We start from the raw sequence: 20,155 nt of genomic DNA, 5'->3' as shown, positions 1-20,155 counted from the left end.
TGCAGTCCTAGGAACAGCTAAGATACTGCGCAGGACCCTTTTTCTTGACATTTTTGTAGCAACACACTACTTTCTGCAGTGCAACAGTGCTCAACTGATGCTCACGAGGTCATGGTACCACAGTGTGTTCCAACACTGCTCTTATGCAGACAGAGCAGGTTGTAAGTAATTCAAAAATGTTGGAACACCTGTAGCAATTAGTAGTACCAGCTTTCAAGGCTTCACAACCTCCATTGCTGCAGAACTGTGAGGTGATACCCACCATGAGACCCACACAAAGACAAGCAAACTTAAAATAGAAGAGTGACACAGAAAGTGAGATAGACACTAAGGAGTGTGCTAAAGACAGAACACAGAGAGCAAGACTATAATGGACAGGACATGACAACACGACTGACAAACAAAGGAAATACTGTGGACAACACACAAGGAAAACACTATGGGAACTAAACCAGAACCACTAGAGATAAACAACAAGAAAACTAAACTAGGAAGTATGAGTCAGTCTAGAAACACCATAATGATTTGTCAAGAAGTCCATAAACATCAAGCACTGGATCAACGACCCAGGACCATGACACTGCTACAATCAGCTGGTTTCAGTCCAGGTGTGGGAGAAATAAATGGTGGAAGAAATGCAGCTTTTGAGGAGCATCATTATTGTTGAGAATATTATTGTTAGTTGTTTTTTTTTTCAAGGTAAAGAATAAGATCACAGTGCAAATGACCGTTCACTGAATGTGAAACTGATGTTTTCGGCTCTCCCCTAGCACAGGGTGAGGAGTGGAGTCATTTGGAAAGTCCTCAGAGTAGAGCCACTATTCCTCCAAATCGAAAGAAGCCAGCTGAGGTAAGGTGTTCTTGCCAGCCATGCCCTACCAGGAGGGAACCCCAGTGATAGACCCAGGACATGCAAGGGAGATTATATCTCTCAGGAGTCCTATGAATGCCTCTGTTGGGTCTGTCTAGCACAGGACCACCGCTGGAACGAGACAATTAAAAAACACAGCTAAAGCATTGAACACCAAGTAGGCAAAGTTCTTCTTGTTACTCATGCATGAGGGAGACCTGCCTGGAGCCAAGTGTCGTTCCACCACTTGACCTCCGTCAGACTTTCAGCCAGATTCCCCATAGCACTCCTTTTATTGTGGTTACATGAATATGCATAGGGTCATTAACATATAACATCTTACATAGGTATACATGTGTATGAGAATACTGTGTGTGTGTGTGTGTGGGGTGTGTGGGGGGGGGGGGGGGGTCAGAGTGTGACCCCATAAAGACTTCCCTAAACCTGCTCGTCTGGAAGTCCAGCAGTTCATCTAAACAAAAGTCACTTAGACTAAAACAGATATAGCTACGTTTATCCTACCATAAAACAATAAAACCAGGTACGACCTCTTCCCATGCTCCCAGGATGGAATGCACACCAAGCCTTTGTAGCCTGCTAAAGATCACACATCCTATCACTACACAATTAATTATACACCTCTAAGCATATATGGTTAAATATTTCTAAGCATAAATGACAATCAACAATACAAAACCTTATTTTTATCATTAACTCTGTTTTCCTGGGTCTTTTCATGTGTGTTATGAATAAATCGTCTTTTTTTCGGTAAATAAAAAATGGACCCTTAGGCCCCCTCCTTGATTCAAAGATGGTCTTTCTCTTTTCACATAAGTGGCCACCTTGACTCCGCGCTCAAACCAGCTTTCCTCCCTGCCCAGGATGTGTACATCCTCATCATTGAAAGAGTGTCCACTGGCCTGTAGGTGTGAATAGATTCCAGAGTCCTGGCCTGACGAGGTAGCTCTTCTGTGTTGTGCCATCCGCTTTGCCAGAGGCTGTTTGGTTTGCCCGATGTATAAATCGGGGAGTCACTTGGATGAGTGATGAAACGTTTCTCCCACTGAAAATGTTACACCCAGATGAACAGAATCAACTTTTGGAGATTTACTTTCCTGGATGATTGAGCATGCATCAAGAAATTGATAGTTTTGTTAATCATTTATGTGATATTGTTTTGTCAAGAGGAATCAATCAAGCAATATTAGGTTGATGTTACAGGAGAATGTACTATCTCTCCTAACACTGAAAGCAACAATATGCAATATCTATAGAACTCAATGAGAATGAAAATGTGCAGTTATAGTTTTTGTTGTGTCTTATGAAGGATCATGACAGTACCTTAACCTTCATGTTGTGTTCCAGTCAAATTGGAGAACTTTAAAAGTTTTATCAATGAAAAATGTTGTTAATTTGATCAGATTAACATGAGATTAATGAAATTCTCTTTTCTCGCTGTACACAGATCTCCACTGCCCTTAGTTTTGACTGAATTCGCAGATTCACAAATTAAACTTGAGCAGTTGTCATGGCCCCTCTGTTCTTGCTGGCTTGACCTGCCATTTCTGTTTCTGTTTCCTTGAACCTACTGATAATCACACTCACCTGCAGCTGATGAACTCATCCCTGGGCACTATTTAACAAAGTGGCTGATCTTCAGTTGTTGTTGGAACATTGATTGACAATAGTTAATGAAACCTTTGCTTTAGCAAAAGGTGATCTTATCATGTCTTGTCTTGGTAAAGAAAACTAACTTCTGTCTCCTTGTGTGCCCATGAAAACTGTGGAATTTTGGAGAGAACTCTTAGTTTTTGTAAATATTTCTGAGGGGACTGTGGAGAGCACGTGTGAAAGAAGCCGGCACGATCATTATGGAGGGAATCACGTTTTGCTGGACTGTTTTCACTTTGGTTTTACACTGTAAATAAACTCACGGTCCCTGTTGTGGAAGTCATGGTTTTGGGTCCTGTTTTTCCACCAGTCAGCAAAACTGATGAAGAAATCCAGTCATTAATGGACCCAGCAGATTCCTGTCCTGTTCCAGCAACTAGTTAGCGGGTTCTCCTCGGGAGTTTGGAGGACCTGACTTGGAGGAGCACAGCCCAGGGAGAAGCGAGCCTACAAATGCCGAAGCGCAGCCCATGCAGCTTGGTGGGCTTGCCTCTGACCCTCAGTAAGGAGAAGGTGGCTGATGGTCAGTGAGTATTTATGGTGGCAGAAAGGGGCACGTCATTACCACCTGTCCCTTGTGGCCAGAAGATTTTGCTTACCAGTAATTGTAGAGATACTAGCGGGCAAAATAAATGAAGCTTCCCTACCACAACCTAGGTGCCTGGTCGAACTCACCTTTAACACTCACACTCACTTTTGTCATGCCCTGATTGCTCTGGAGCTGAACAAAGGTTCCTTGATCAATCATTAGCAAAAGAGCCCAGCATTCTTCTAATCACCTTGGCTGAATCATTGCAAGTCTCTGCTCTGAATGACACGAGTCACCTGTACAAAACTCATAGAATCGGTCTGGGTGGACTCTTTCGTGTCACAAAAACTGCCTGTGGTCAGCTGCCTCCTGTGTCTCGCCAAGTGCTCCATCTGTGCTGCTAGCACATATGTTACCTTTGTTTAATATTTACATTTGTTTGATCTGAAACATCTAAGTGTGGAAAACTCACAAAAAATAGGAAATCGGGAAGGGAGCAAAGATGTTTTCGAACCGCTGTAAATTATGAGTTTGATTTAAAAAAGATGTAACATTTTAAACACATTTTAAATACTTTTTCTGTTTGTTTGTTTTTTTGTTGTTTTATTTTTTTAAGCAGAATGACTGTACCTCAAGTTATAGTCAATACAGGGTTTCCTGTATTTAGTTGATGCCTAAAGATATTAGACACCAAGAATACCAATCACACTCATACACTACAGTGTGCTTTTCTGCATTCTGTGTTGAAGTTGGTACACAATCCCAGAAAGACAAATTGCTTTAATTTCACAACCACTAAACACTCCCTATTTAAAAAGAGAGTGGAAATGAGACAGACAGACAAATAGACAGAATCGACTACATACTCTCTTCCCTTTGCGGGGAGACTGATGATAAAACACTTAATGAACAACTGGAATAACATATGTGATATAAGATGAAAATAGCATAAGGATTTTTTTTAACATTTTCCTTGACTTCCATCTGAAGACACAAACATGGACTGCAGCTGGTCTTTCACAGATGTTACACATTGGCGTATACTGATTCATCCAAGTCGGTCTGCATAGAAAAATAAGTTTAATTCATTCCATTGTTTGATGCAGGCACATAACAAATGAAGAAAACCTAACTCACCCCTACGTTGCCATATACATGAAAATTGGTGTAAATGTCATTGCAATGGGCATCCTCATAGTTCTCTTTCCTGCAGAAACAATAAAGAAAAGCACACAAGATTTTTTTCTTATCTACATGAAAATGAAGTTCAGTCACTCCTTCTTAGGTTACATTTAATCAAAAGTTTTGTTTGTTTGCTAATTAAGGTGAAGAATGTATACCTCCTTGCTGGGGCATAATGAGGGATCTCTACAGGTCTCTCTGACTTCATTGTGCTCAGGTCAGATGGTGGTGTCTCTCCTGATCTCCGCGTGCTAGCAGAAATATGTTTGGGTGTTTTTGTTTGAGTTTTTTGGCATTACCTTTAATGATATTACAATAATTTGTTTAATGACTCACCATTTTTTAACTCCGACAGCAGTAGCTATCAAAATAATGAGCAAAATGACACCTGTTCCAGAGGCAATAAAGATATATTGCATGTTGTCTGAAGAAAGAAAAACATACTGTGTTTTTTGTCATGGAAATGTTGAATAAAAAGAATTTATGTTCTATTTTTGACATTTTTACTTACCATTAACAGGTAAAGAGAGTGTGAGGTTAGCATTTCCCAGCGTGTTGTTTGCCAGACAGTGAACAAACCTAAAGGACCTAAAGTCTGTCTGCAGAGTCCCAGTAGTAACAGAGCCATTTGTCTCTACTGTGGTGCTTGGCAGGACTCTGTCACCAAGAACAAAATGGACCATGCTGGGTGGCCTGGACTGTACAATGCAATCACACTTTACTATGCCGTTATATGAGGAGCACTTAGAGTAAGTCTCAATGTCAGGGCCATCTGTAAGAACAGCAAATGTAATTAGAAACATATATCCATGCATTCATCTTTTGTTGTTATATTTGTTCTATTATTTACTTACATAACACATTGAGCTTCAGGGTGCTTGACTTGACTCGTCCTTCTTCATTAACAGCAGTGCAGTACACGGGCTCTGAGTGTCTGGAGACATTTGACATTGTGTAGGTTTGCCCCTTATTCAGCAGAACACCAGTTTCACTGTGCCACTCATAGCTGCTGACAGGGTTTGCATCACTGGAGCACTTCAGGTGTGCAGTCTCTCCCTCATTCACATCTGACTGGTACTCGACCTTCACATTCACTGGAGCATCTGCATAGAAACATTTAACCCTTACTCTGCAGCATTTTGTATCATTTTACACAGTGAGGTAAAAGCTGAGTTTCATTAAGCATTTTGACATAATGGTAGTACTAGAGTAAATTTTCAAGCAGTTGCCAAAGTCAGCAAGGTTCTGATTGGACAAATATATCGACGATAGGCTGAGCCCATCGGCGATAGGCAATTTATTTATTTGCCAATGAGTAAGTTTGCTAAGAATGATGGCGCTAATAGAAGCAGTCAACAGAAAGAAACAGCGCTGTTTTAACAGTGAGCAAATGCACCCTCCTCAGAGTGCGCCGAAATGCTTGTTGATGGAGCTGCAGAAGCTGGTGACAGCCAAGTATACTCAGCCGGATGGTGGACACGTACATGCTCATGCAGGTTAGTCGTGTTTAAGTACTTTGCTCACACTATATGTCTGCACAAGTGGCACACCACTTTGGTTACATCCTTAGGTTTACCCCCTTCATGTGGTTTAAAGCCTTTATATATTTCTTTGTGCTGTAAGCGTTAACGTGCCATCATCATGATAAAAGCGAATAACAATTAACCCATCCAGATGGGTTTAGTGCATTAAAAATTTTAACCTCGTTAATCGTGATGACCGCTTTAACGCTCTAAATTTTTTGGGAAATTAGTTTGCCCATGCTTGAACTTCTTTTATGTTGTAAACGCGCAAATCAGTCCGTGCATGATTACATGGCTCCACCCATCAAAAATGGGTGACTCGCCCGTTGTCGATTATTGGACTGACGATTGTCGGTTGGAAAATTTTTACATATCGCCCAACCCTACCATGAACTAACAAAATATCCAAGTAGTCCATCTAATATTTGATATATTTCGGTCAATGGAGACCAGACAGACTGCTAAACTAACATCACCATTGACTAAGAAACGCTAAAGAAAAAAAGAATAAAATTACGACTTAAAAAAAAAATATGAGTCAATTTAATGATTATAAAGTCATAACTGATAAACGGAGACACAGACAGAATTTGCTCTTCTTTCTCTCACATGCCCATCCAGTGAAAATACCAGACATCTTATTGCTGACTGTGGTTGGAATCTATATGAGTCATGATGACTGCGAATCCTGTGACTCTGACTGAAGCTAGATGCAGAAGCTGCAAAAATTAGACTGTAATAATTTAATTTTTTTAAATGGTAACACAACTTCACATTCACTGCTGAAATGAAATGTATCACGTCACCAATCATGCTGGAACATTTGACATTTGACCCCCTTAGCTTCTGCTTTACATATAATCCCCTTTCTGTTTATTTGGACTTTCTTTTGTCTGTTTAAACATGTAAATGAAACATCAAAAAGTACTGCACAAATTTTAGTTTTTAAAATGCTTGAGGAATTTGTCTTTTATCATCAACACATATTTAGAAATGCACACTTACATTTTACTTTAAGGGTCTTGGATGTTTCTTGGTGCTTTCCTCCGTGGTATGTTACTCTGCATTGTAACAGTTTGTTGTGATCAGTGCGGTTTGAGCGAAACATTAAAATTGATGTTGCCTTCCACTGGCCATCATGAAGCTTCTGTGCTTGAAAATGCTGCTCTCCAGAGTGACTCCAGTGAAAAGCTGGTGGATATGTGGGGCAGGAGTGAAACACAGAGCAGGATGCAGACACAGGTTGACCCTCCTTTATGTCCTCATGCGCAGAAAAATCAATGGCATTTGGTTCACCTGTGTTAACAAGAAAGATCATGAATAATAAAAATTTTCTGAGAGAACACTTAATGTACTCGGCAGTTGATACTGTATTTTATAAAGCTTTGACTTATGAACGTGCCTTCCTCATATTAATTAAATTTGTTGATACTGTATTTTTCAGACCATAATGTGAACCGGATTATAAGATGCACTGTCGATGAACGGGTCTGTTTTCATACATAATTACATATTACATTACATTAAGCAAATGTTAAACTTAATTGTTACACCTGGTAAAGCAGCAACGCAGATCATTTTATTAAAGATGAAACAATTCTTTAACTCAGGTATTAACTCTCAGTGATGCCGCAGTGATTGTTTGACTTTGGGACCTGAAGCAGAGTTTGGACCTAGATTACACCGCGAGGCTCCTGAGTACGGTAGCTGTAATTCTCTGACAACCCATCATGCTTCGTACGAAAGCACTTTTTGACAGATTTTTGAGCGTACCACATGAAATCAGTTCGAGGTCAGTAAGCACAACCAAAATTCACACATAAGGTGCACCGGATTATAAGGCGCACTCTTGATTTTTGAGAAAATTCAAGGATTTTAAGTGTGACTTATAGTGCAGAAAATACGTTAAACATGAATAAAGTGTTGAAAATCACCACCAGAGTCTAGTGAGGTTATTAATGCATAACGCAGATACTGTATATTACTAACACATATTACAAGGAAGTATGGGGGGAAAGAATAGGAAGAAAGATATTTCCTGTTTTGTTTGAGTTGCTGTTCATGAAAAAAAGAATCAGCTCTGGTTGGAAAATATAACAGGAAAAGAGTGGTGGCTTCATTTGGAATTATTTAATCTTTCCATGTCTGCATGTTTCCAAACCGATGCAAGATGTACTTTCAGTCTGATTTCAAGCTTGAGAATGTAGGAAAACAAAGAACTGGATGCAACATCACACATAAACTGAAAGATAAAATGAATTAGCCTGATTTAATAGCACAAATGATGAACATGAAAACAGAAATATTAAAGAAAAAAAACCCCTCTAAACCAAATCAATTTGTATTAACCGCAAAACCTGCCTTTCAGGGTTCTAAGTAATTAGTTACATTGGGCTTTCAGAAGCAAAATGTGAGGACAAAAGCCACAGACACTGAACACACTGCTGGATAATATTAATAATAAAGTGCTGTTATAGGTTGATTTGCTGGTTCATAAATGCATTGACAGAGCTTAGGTTTGAATCAGTTAGGCAACAAAGCAAACGTGTATCTGTTATTAGTACAAATGAATCAGCTCAGACCAAAAAACTAGCAACAACACTGAATAAACAGACAATACTAAGCTTGGAAAATGCGATTTTATTATTGGCAATATTAATGAACATTTTACTTACGAATCATTGAAATGGAGACTTTCTTATTTAAGTAGGAAAAACTGTTATAGCCTCCAAGTTCAATCCTGAAGTGAAAAGGCCCTCCATCATTTTGTTGAAGATTTTCAATCATCAGAGAACAGTTACTCTTGCTGATGTCTCCAAGAAGTTTTGTTCGTCTCCTATACTGCTCCAGCATTTTAGATTCAGTTGGATGATAGATGACTTGATTCCCATCATTGGTCCAAATCCCTGTGAATGTTTGGACCTTTGCATTTGGGTAGTTATAAGAGCAAGGGATCACCACACATGACCCAAGGAGACCTTTTACTGAGGATGGGACAGCAATAGTCCAAGATGACGCTTCTGTTTGAGTAACTGTAATAAAATGCACAAAGTGTGAAGAAATGAAGCACAGAAACAGGTTGATCAACAAGAGACAGGAATCTTAAATGTATGAAACAAAATGCCGATTCCCTAAAAACTGCCTGGACAACAAAAGATGCATTATAAGACACAACTGACTGTTCAGTTCTGTAACTGGCAAATAAGTAAGTAAACATTACCTCTATTCATACACATTGTGCAAAATGTATCATACCTTTGACGCAAATGCATATGAAAAACAAAAGCCACTGCCAAACATCCATCTCTTCTTCTTATTTCCACATCTAAATAAAATAACAAATGTGTGTATGTGTGGGTGCTTTTATTTCCTCTATGGACAAGTGATGTCAAGTTTCCGTTCTGCTTTTAATACTCACTTGATCCACTTTTCCACAATTTCTGTGAATTTATAAAGTGTAGAATGGGGAAGCAGGTCATACGTATCAATATTTATCCTTTTTTGAATGATTTGCCAAGATTTTATCAAAGGGGTGTTAAGAAGATTTATAAGATTATAAAATAACACATTTTATTTTTCACAAGTTGAATTTCAGATTTCATATGTAACGTAATAATAATAATAATGATAATAATAATAATAATAATGATGTACGAGGTATTTGTCATCTCTTTAAGCGTATGTTGTATCTTGCCTCGCATCTTCCATTGAGCACAAATATCTGTGCTTATTCTAACCTGGCTCTGCCAGATGTCCTTTGCTCTTTATTGCAGTGATATTAATAGAGGTCAACTACAACTCATTCATCTCTTAGTGCTTCTACAGAGCTTGTAAAAGTTCATCTTGAGTTGAATAAAAGAGGACACATTTGAAATGGAAGGAAAAAAGCAGTTATGCTGTAGTATATGTGAGTGAGGTCATTCATTTAGTATTTTAAAAAAGTTTAGCTTTTTAGATGCACAACCTAGTCTTCAATGGGAGGCTGATTGTACCTCAGCACATTCACATTTTAGTTATAAACTATTATGACACCTCCCCTAATATGTGTAGAAGTTCTAGTGAAACAATATGAGATCTATGTTATAGAGTGACAGACTATCTCATACTACATCTAGTATCCATTCAAATAACATTAAAATTAGCACATGGATCCAAAGTAATAAAAATGCTCAGTTATATCAACAACTGCATCAATGAGGAGTTTGGTTGACAAAGAGGAAAGACATTTTCATGTTTTTTTCTAATTTGAAAAGAATGACTGTACCTTTTACTTATTCGCCTCATTGTCTTAAGTTGTACCTGGAGATTGTTGGTGCAGAGCTGTTAACACAGGATTTCATTTACTTAGTTGATACCTTTCGGCATTTACATGACATGTTGTCTTGTACGATTTATGCTTAAGCTCTTACTATCTCACAACTTCACAACCTACTTCATTACTAAGACACCAAACTAATGCATTAAAAAAAAAGATTTGTTTAAATTGTTACACAATGTCAAAAAAAGAAACTGTGGGACTCATGTAATGGGTGGGCACAGATGGAAGTATTGTAATAGATATTGCCCCTCCTCCATATGGGGCAGGGATAGCTCAGTAGGTAAAGTGGTCGCCCCATGATCGGAAGGTCGGCGGTTCGAATCCACTTAACGGCTACCCTGAGGTACCCCTGAGCAAGGTACCGTCCCTACACACTGCTCCCCGGGCGCCTGCTTAGTGGGCTGCCCACTGCTTCACAGAGTGAATGGGTCAAATGCAGAGAAAAACAAGTAATTTCCCCATGGGGATCAATAAAGTATCCATTATTATTATTATTATTATTATCTTATGCATTCTTATCTTTGTTATGTTATGCGTTCAGTACTGTATTACTATTTCTGACACATACTGTGATAACTGGCAATATAGCTAGGATACTCTGATCAATGATGATTCCCACGGGTGGTGCTCACGCAGGCACTGAATCGGGCAGCTTTGGGCTCACGCAGGCACTGAATCGGACAGCCTTGGGGTCCTGTGTGTTCTACTGCACAGATAGCCTGCAGAGCGCAGTGTCACTACCCGATCCGTACCGGAAACCCGATCTGTACCCCGCATGCGCGAAAGGTTTCTACTTCCGGTCGTAGCGTTTTACGATAGTTATGGGTCAGAGTATCTGTTAAGATGTTAAGAATAACAAGTATATCTTAAAATGTTTGCAATAATGAAGCATTTCAGTACAATGTAGACAAAAAAGAAAAAGAAAGTTACGGATCAGGACTCTCCGATCCTTACTGTGCATGTGTAAAGTTTTTTTTTTTTTTCATACTTTAATTAAATTTATGCACATATTACAATCTCTCGTTGGGAGACAACATTAGTGCAACAACATCTTGAAAAGGTTGAATAAGAAACCAAACGAAAAAAAACCCAAAACAAAACAAACAAACAAAAAAAAACCCCACATATATACATATACATAAATATATGAAGGCCATTTTTATGACATATAACAGTTTCCTTTCTGCGAACACTTTAACATACATGTGGCTTACTTAGTACACCAAAAACACAATCATTAAAAGGATAGAGATTGAGTCCCATTGTCGCATATCAAAGCAGCCTCTTTACATGAATCCCTCAGTAATTCTAAAGATGACAAAAAAGATTTTAATTCAATTTTCAATACAGTTAGGGAAGGTCTTTTACTTTGCCATTTGCATTTGTGTATGTGGTATTTGCCCATAATTATCACCACCTTGTGTAGCATGGACAGTTCCTTAGATGGATCACCATTATTATATAAAACTTGTGTTAGAGTCAGTGGGGTCATCCCATCTATTCTTATACTCAACCAGTCTACTAGATCTTGCCAAAAGTCAGTTGTTACTGAGCAGGAAAAAAACAAATGATCAATACTTTCCACATTTTGTGAACAAAATCCACATGGCTCTACCTCAAACCCAAACCTTTTTTTAAGCATTTCAGCTGCTGGGTAATATCCATTAATTATTTTAAATTGCATTTCTTTGACTTTGGGGGGGATAGGCCATTTTAAAAAGTGCGTATATTTGTTCGTTATTTTAACATTACTCCCTTTTAGTTTTGTGTTACTGTTAAAGTCGTGAAATAATTTGTTTTTAAATATCTTGTTCATGGTTTTATTATTACAGTTTTTATCCGTCAAAGGAATCTGGTTTAGATGTAAAGAAGGTAGACTAATTTGTGCCTTAGAGTAATACAAATAACCTTGAATCAAACTCAACAGAGGTAAGGGGATTGCCTTACAAACCTTGTCATATTCTCTAAGGGAACACTGAATGTTAAACTTAGCAATAAAAACACCCACTGAGAGAAACTGACCCCTTTCATCAAGTAAGTCTGTTATAAAGATTATGTTTTTTTCAAACCACTCTTTAATAAACAATGACTTCTTATTAATTGCAATTGTTCTGTTATTCCACAAGGTGGAGCAATGTGGTGAAAAGTTATGGGCAAACACCATCTTCCAATAAGACAAGACCTGCTTATGATATTCTGACAGTTTCACAGGCAACTTCAATATATCAAAATCACATTTCAGGAGAAAATCCAACCCTCCCACCTTTTTGAAAATATTTTTTGGGATATGGAACCATATGGAGTCAGGTTTCAAGAGGAAGGCTTTTATCCAGTTTATTTTAAATACTCCAACCATTGATTGAAAATCAATTGACTTTATACCACCTTTAGCGTAATCTTTGACAAGTTGTGATTTTTTAATATAATGTGTTTTATTGCGCCAAATGAATTGATAGATTATAGAGTTAATCTTTTTAATACTTTTCGGGGTAATGTATAGTGAGTATGCTGGATAAACCATCTTTGAGACGCCCTCTGATTTGGATAATAGATTGCGTCCAAAAATTGTAATATCTCTCGTCAACCAATGATTTAGTGTTTTGGATATGCCATCAATTTTGTCTTTTAGGTTTTTTGATTCTCTAGTGTTGATGTCTTTGTTTAAATAGATGCCTAGATACTTAACTTCATTTTTCACTGGAATCGTCCTCATGCTATTTTCCATACAATCATAAAGTGGCAAAAGTTCACACTTCTTCAGGTTCAGACACAAGCCTGAAGCTTTAGAAAAAATTGAAATGACATTCAATGCTTTCTCGAGTATTGATTTATCCTTTAAAAATATTACTGTCATCTGCAAACTGACTTATTTTCAGTTCAATATCAAAAATGTTTATTCCTTCGATGTCTGAATGGTTCACAATGAGGTAAGCCATTAATTGAGTGCAAAGAATAAATAATTTTGGAGAAATTGGGCAACCCTGTCGAATTCCACAGAATATGTCTATCCTAGATGTTATGCCTGGATTGAGCGAAACATAACTATAAATTTGCTTGTAGAACAGTTTGATCACTTTGCAAAATTTGTTTCCAAATCCAAAAAGTTCTAAAGATCTAAATAAAAAATTATGGTCTATTGAATCAAATGCTTTAAAAAAGTCAATAAATAGTATTAAACTTTCTGAATTAATAAAGGATCGATAGTCAATCATATCTAATATTAATCTTATGTTATTATGAATCTGCCTTCCTTTAATAAATGCTGATTGGCACTCATCAATCAATTTGGTTAAGACGCTTTTAAGCCTATTTGCATATACTAAGGCTAATAATTTATAGTCGTTACATAAAAGTGTTATGGGTCTCCAATTGTCTAGCATTTGTAAATCTTTGTTTGGTTTGGGTAATAAGGTTATTAATCCTGTTTTCATTGTTGGGGATAGTTCTTCATTTTTTAAACAATCCAAAAAGCCATTAAATAACAAATCTTTAATGTCTTGCCAAAAGGTTTTATAAAATTCAATCGTTAGACCATCAATTCCAGGCGATTTTCCATTTTTCATTTGTTTTAGAGCTGTATCTAATTCGGATATTTTCAGATCTTCTTCTAACCATGTTTTATCATCCTCTTCCAATTTTTTTACCTGATCTTTAATCATATCAAAAAAGATATCTGCATTTTCTTTTTCAGTTCTTGATTTATACAGATTACTATAGAACATGTTAATTTCCTCACTTATTTTGTTTGGTTCCTCAATTATAGTACCATCCTTACTCAATTTAGTTATTTTTTTCTTTGTTTGTCTACGCTTCTCTAGACTATAGAAATAAAATGAATTTTTTTCTCCATGCTCAATCCACTTGGCTCTAGACCTTACATATGCTCCTTTAGCTTTAATCAAGTACACCTCATCTAGCTTATTTTGTAAAGATTGTAAGCGTTCTGACTCTTCCGCAGTCATACAGGATTTACCACATAATAAATGAATTTGTTCAGTTAGATTATTCTGTTCACATACGCGTAGGGCAGACACTTTCTTTCCCGTTTCTATAGCTAATTGTTTCACACTATATTTAAACCATTCCCATTTACTGACATTAGTCATGCTCATATTGTTAATTTCTGATTTAAGTTCTTTAACTTGTTTACAGAAGTCTTCGTTTTGTAATAAACTATTGTTAAATTTCCATATGTTGTCAGATCTTTGTTGTTTACGTAGAGATAATAAGAGACTTATCAGACAATGATCAGTAAGTGGGGTTGACTGGGTCTCACATTTCGTTACATATTATGATACTGTTTGGGAGACAAGCCAATAATCTAATCTTGAACATACGTTTTTATTTGATGGACTAAACCAAGTATATTTCTTCGTATTTGGGTTTGTCATCCTCCAATAATCGATCATATTGGTTGTCGTACAAAAGTCACAAATAATGCTATCGTGTTCTGGTTGATTTCCTCTTTGTGGTTGTCTGTCAAGCCATGAGTTAGGAGCCAGGTTAAAATCGCCTCCAGTTATTACCTGGGTAGAACCATATGTAGTACTCCACTTTGCAATTAATTTACTTAAGTTAGACATCATATTTCTATTTAGAGACCTGTTATTGTATCCATACACGTTAATAAGAATAATTTTCTGTTCACAGACTTCTACCAACACCATGATCCAATGCCCCATTCCATCGCTTTTATGATCAATAACTCTCCCTGCAAATTTGTTGAATAAGATCATTACTCCTGCTGAGTGAGTAGTACCATGTGAATAAAGAATACTATCTCCCCATTGATGTTTCCAAAATGTTTCCTCTTCCTTACCAGAATGTGTTTCTTGTAAAAACAAAATGTTTGCCTTAATTTCCTTGCAGAATAAAAACATGGCCTTACGTTTGACATTGTTTTTTAAGCCTCGCACATTTAAGGAACTTAATAGAACAGCCATCTATAAGATAAAGAAAAAACAAAAACAAAAAACGCAAGAACAAAATACAAAACAAGAACAGTAACGGCTTCCTTGGCACTTACTAGAAGAAAAAAAAGTGCTTGAAGCGGGAATAAGCCTAGTGTCCTACCTATGTAATCATAACAGTACACTCTAAAAACTATTGTTTAAGCTCAACAAAAAAAATTAACGCAACAGTTTCCATTACTCTTTTTGAGTTATGATAACTTATGTTGAAATTAGATTGAACCAACAAACTATATTGAGTTACGGGAATTAAATTATCCTCCATAATCAAAGGTGATTTTAATTACCATTTACGTAATATTTGGTAGCTTAAAAACATATTTTTAAGTTGTTTACTCATAAAAATTATGTTCCTCCAATTACTTTTTCCACATTATTTGAAATGATTTTTAAGTGTTATGTAATTAATTACAGCAATTACAAAAACAATTTTTTAAAGTTCATTATTTAAAATATTAAGTTGCTGATTTTCATCATTATTATCATCATTTTAGCTGTCTCTTTTTTTTATTGTAATAGCTTTTAAGAAAGGAATTCATTCAACATTTTTTTTTTATCAAATAACTTTTTTATTTTTTAACTGTAGGCATTTCAACACTTTGTATTTAAAAAGTGAAAATAAACCAGAAATTTAGATTTATACCATCACAGCCATGTTATAGAATATGCCTTTATGTATTTAACACCACAGAAACAAATGTGTTCAATTGGTAAAAAATCTACTTAGAAAATATTTTGTTGCAGTAATACTTCCATGCAAGTGTTCAGTAAATGTTAACTTTCAATGCCTACCAAACTTTACAAGATCTTGCATCTTTCTATTACACAATGCAGCAAACACCTTTAAGATCAATTTTACACATACGGGATTCAAAACAGTTAACAATTTTTGAAACAGAGTCAACATCTTTAACATAATGATGGTTCCATCAAGGTCAAGGAACAGCTTCTGAACAACTTCAAAAGTATATTTCAGATCCTTGCATTAGCTCAGATTGAGAGCATATATTATGCCCATGAGCAAAACACAGCACCTTGGGAAATTCTGGCCCTCCATGATTTTTGTTTCCTCCACCACAATGGTTGCAGTCTTATGGTTAGATCCAGGGGTGTACCGGTCACTGATGATGGCAGTTTTCATCACCTGCCTTAAGTTCTTCGGTGTCCTTGTAAAGCAAATTTTAAAAAATAGGTTAGTGAATTATAGATTAGACTTTTATACTTACTGAACCTTAATGAATTCAGATGATCAATGGAACACACACACACACACACACACACACACACACACACACACACACACACACACACACACACACACACACACACACACACACACACAATGCTGAATAACTTACACCAAACTCCATGAAAAGGTCCTCGTCCTTCTCTCCAAGGAAAGTGATAAGGCAGCAGATGGCTACTTCTCTGCGTGTTTCAATTGTATTGTGCTATTTAAGAAAAAATAAAGTATGAGTATAAAATACATGGGTGACTGACAACAAAGTGCATTTCAAAGCTACCCAAAGTCTAAATAGTTGTCCCACCTCAAGAAGCATGTCCTTGATCTGCCTGATTCTCACTCCTTTAGCTCCTCCCCTTGATAAAATGACATCCATCAGTTTTGGGGTGCAATTATCAAGTGTAGCCATTCAAGGCTTACAGTGGTTATTCTCTTGAACTCCTCCTTTATCTGTAGACCACACAAACAGAAGAATTAAACCTTGCAGACTATTAGCTATACTGCATTAATGAATGCTCTAATACATTATTTAAAGAGGATAGAAGTGATCTAAGGCTACCCCAAGTTTTGAGGGAACAAAAACAATCTTGGTGAAGACAAGGGAGACTTCCCCACCATAACCGTGGTGTAATCTCTAATGTTTTAGCAACCCTGTTTTTGCAGAGGTTTCGAATTTACACATTGTTCACTCCCAGCCCATTTTGTAAAAAATGTGTCCCAACTTAACAAAGCACTAATGACCCTAGATTATCACACTATACTAACTGCTTACATAAAGTCTTAATATTAAGTAGATTCACATAGCCTATGCCAGAATAATGCTATTGGAATGACATTAACAATATTTCACACAATCTGATTTTAAAAAAAAAAACCCAAAAAACAAAACAAAGATAGCTACAGCTCTTAAGATCAAGAACAATTTAAGCTGTATCACAATACTAACCAAAATCATTTACAATGTAATATTACGTATAGGTCATGCAAGTTTTATAAAGACATAAGATAGGTGAGCCAGATGGAAAAAAGAAGCCTTATCCCTCTGACAAAACTATTCACAGTTTAAGGCTTCTAATTTTGGTAAAAAGAAAAACAAAATCAGCCTAAGATCGAAATTAGATTGCACTGTGTAGCAAAACTTTAACCACACTTTTCCTAGCCACAGTTGCACTCTCTAGTTGAAGACTTTTGTCAAATGAAACTTTATAAGTCTTATCCTCTGCTGTGCTAAAGTTTAGAATGGCTAGCATTAGCTACATGTGGTAGTGCAAAGTATTTCCTTATCTGTATGAGCATCACATCATACACAAATCCACTACAGGTGACTAGCACAAATGCTTTGCTTTGGTAGAACTGTTATTTGTAAATGAAATGTTACTTACCTTGAAATGTCTTTTACAAAAGCTTGCACCATGCAACCCAACATGTGTGAATTTGCCGGGCTAGTTAAGTCGGTAGGGGAGGGAATTTGAAATCAGAAGTTACAGTGGAAAAAAAATAAGTTATCTATTCAATTTCTTTAAGTAATTACAACTTGAATTTTATTTTAAACCCACTAACATTGGGATTTAATTTCAAATTACATATAAAATTAATTTAATGTAATTACCAACATTATTATTTCAACACAACCCAAAAAAATAAAGTTTGCAACTTAGAAGGTCTATCTTAATCAATAAATTAGAATTTTTATGTTGCAGCCATGGATTTAATCAAGTGGTGGTAAAAGGCCTGATGAATTACTTTTTAGAGTGTACTCCGACCCTATCACAGTACTACCCCTTTCTATATGCGGCAATTTTAGCTCTGTATAGCTCACATTTAACTACGACTTTGCTTTTTGACCCTCTCCTATTTTTTATTTGTGTATTTTTAACAGATATGTATATATAAATATATATATACACATATACATACCCACATTTTTTGGTTAACTTGTAGTGACTTCTTCAAGTGCATCTCACAGATCGATCCTTTTACCGTCTATTATTGCATAACCCTCCTTTAGGAATGCTCTTTTGCCGTTGTTTCGCGCTTCCTGCACCTTGGGCCACAGCTTGATCCGAGCTTCACGGTCTTCTTTGGAGAAGTCTTCTTTAAATTTTATGTTCAGTTCTTTGCAGACCCTGGCCTCTTTGGATTTCCTCCATACTTCATCCCTTGCCGTCCTCATGCTGAACTGTATGATGATTGGTCTTGGCACCTTGTTGCTCACTGCATTGTCTTTCTTCCCCAGTCGGTGTACTGTATCAACCATGAGCTGCAGTTTTTCCACTGATACAGGAACCACTCTTGTTAGAATGCCGATCACTGTTTCACGTGTATTCTCGTTGTCCTTCTCTGTCAGACCCAAAATTCTGAGGTCCCATCTTCTGCGGTAACGTGCACTCTCCCGACAGCTCTCCTTTAATTCTTTGTTTTCCTTCATCAGCGACTCCACCTTCGTCGTCAGCTTGTCAATTTCCTCTCTGTTTTTTTGGGTCGCCTGTGTATTTACGTCAATGCGTTGTTCGAAGGCTTCCAACTTCTTTTCAAGCGAATCAAACCTTTCCTCGCATCTCTTTGTGAAGCCAAGTAAAACTTCATATACATTCTCGATGCTCACCTGCTTCTCAGTTATTTTGCTTTTCATTTTTTTGGGATTGGGACTTGGTAACGGAGTGTGGTCACCTATGGGTCTTCCGATCTCTTTCTGAAGTTCCATCTCTTCTATATCTTCATCCTCACATGCTTCTTGCATAGCAGCAAGGTTGTAATCATGGTCGGAGAGGCTACCTGTTAGCTTGGGGTTAGCCATTTTTATCGCTCTAAGTTTATCTTTGTGTCTGCCTGAAGGTCTGTCAAAGTAACTTCCAGGGGGTTTCGCTTGCGTTCTACTTCCGTTTCTTAATCAGACCCGCAGATTGTACAACCGCTTATTCCGCCATCTTTCTCTCCCCTCGCGCATGTGTAAAGTCTGACCGTACAAATCGGGTCTACCCGATCCGTACCGCGCATGTGCAGATGTTTTCTTCTTCTTCTGTTCGTTTAATGGCAGTTTACTCCCCAGTGTACGAGGATACCGCCACCTGCTGACCGAGCGAATAAACCCTATTATAAACTGAATTATCGTCATTACAAACGTGTGTTAAATCTGATTTAGCGATAGTCGAGTGTGTTGATGCTTGTCTGTGAGGAGAGGATTGTTGGAATAGTGATGATGATGTGCGCTATCACTGTCAATTGTCAGTAAACGCTTAATCTGGCTGATGAATCTACACGTGAGATATTACAAAGTCTGCGTTATTAACTCTGTAATTAGGCGCCATTCTTCTTATTTTACGGCGCTGTTGCTCAATCGGGGGACGCTCTCTGTTGAGGAGAAAAGCATGATTTCTTTGTATACGGATTATCCATTGTTTAAATGTCCCGGGCAGTCAAAAAGGAGGCAGAGCTGAGAAATGCTAGGAGCTAACTGGGCGCTAACCGTATCATTCAAATATATTGAATGTCGCAATGTTGGCAAAGAGAGGAAGTGACGTAAGATTTGCGCATGCGGGGTACCGATCGGGTTTCCGGTACGGATCGGGTAGTGACACGCAGCTACGCTGAACTGAAGTGCTTGTGTTTTGTATTTGCAGGTGAGCACAAGTTATGTGTTGATAAACAGAATGATGTTGACGTATGAGAAATGTATTAGAGTAAGGTACTGTCATTAATGGAACACAACGCTAATGTCGAAGTTTGTGATTTACATGATGTACCTGAACTGGTGTTAAACGGGATGTCACATCGCAAATGATGTAATGAGGGGATCGAGAGGGTAGTCTCCATGCGCAACGATACGAGTTGGAGGAGCATACGAGTGTGCAGAATATTGTAATATGAAC

General features: G+C 37.3%; 1 protein-coding gene across 7 annotated transcripts; it reads right to left on the bottom strand.

Annotated features, from left to right (window-relative positions):
• Positions 1-3,904: 3,904 nt before the first annotated feature.
• On the bottom strand, positions 3,905-19,746 carry LOC308406259 (myelin-associated glycoprotein-like). Of its 7 annotated transcripts, XM_080897164.1 has the most exons (9): positions 18,204-19,746; positions 8,431-8,787; positions 6,761-7,051; positions 5,087-5,335; positions 4,744-5,004; positions 4,569-4,656; positions 4,391-4,483; positions 4,188-4,257; positions 3,905-4,112 (listed from the first exon to the last, which is right to left on the bottom strand). In XM_080897164.1, exons 2-9 carry the CDS (start codon positions 8,606-8,608, stop codon positions 4,077-4,079), a joined length of 1,266 nt encoding a protein of 421 aa, XP_080753290.1. In that variant the 5' UTR covers positions 8,609-8,787; positions 18,204-19,746; the 3' UTR covers positions 3,905-4,076. The 7 variants fall into 7 exon arrangements, 1 of the variants encoding a protein (XP_080753290.1); XR_013973493.1 differs by lacking the exons at positions 3,905-4,112; positions 4,188-4,257; positions 4,391-4,483; ... (3 more) ...; positions 6,761-7,051; positions 8,431-8,787 and adding exons at positions 11,079-16,209; positions 16,402-16,494; positions 16,591-16,736; positions 17,669-17,728 and having other exon boundaries at positions 18,204-19,742; XR_013973494.1 differs by lacking the exons at positions 3,905-4,112; positions 4,188-4,257; positions 4,391-4,483; ... (3 more) ...; positions 6,761-7,051; positions 8,431-8,787 and adding exons at positions 11,079-16,209; positions 16,402-16,494; positions 16,591-16,736; positions 17,669-17,728 and having other exon boundaries at positions 18,208-19,742.
• Between the last annotated feature and the right edge of the window lie 409 nt (positions 19,747-20,155).

This window comes from Rhamphochromis sp. 'chilingali', assembly GCF_963969265.1.
Source record: "Rhamphochromis sp. 'chilingali' genome assembly, chromosome: 11".
NCBI lineage: Eukaryota > Metazoa > Chordata > Actinopteri > Cichliformes > Cichlidae > Rhamphochromis > Rhamphochromis sp. 'chilingali'.
The sequence above is the reverse complement of the archived record's forward strand: the minus strand, read 5'-3'. Positions and strand labels throughout refer to the sequence as shown.

Excerpts from the sequence above, each read along its gene's own strand:
- LOC308406259 (XM_080897164.1), bottom strand. The coding sequence starts at position 8,608 with ATGCTGGAGCAGTATAGGAGACGAACAAAACTTCTTGGAGACATCAGC. Across the intron at positions 4,484-4,568 it reads GCTGTCGGAGTTAAAAAATG|CACGCGGAGATCAGGAGAGA; the intron begins GTGAGTCATTAA and ends TATTTCTGCTAG. Across the intron at positions 4,113-4,187 it reads ATGTATATGGCAACGTAGGG|ACCGACTTGGATGAATCAGT; the intron begins GTGAGTTAGGTT and ends TTTTCTATGCAG.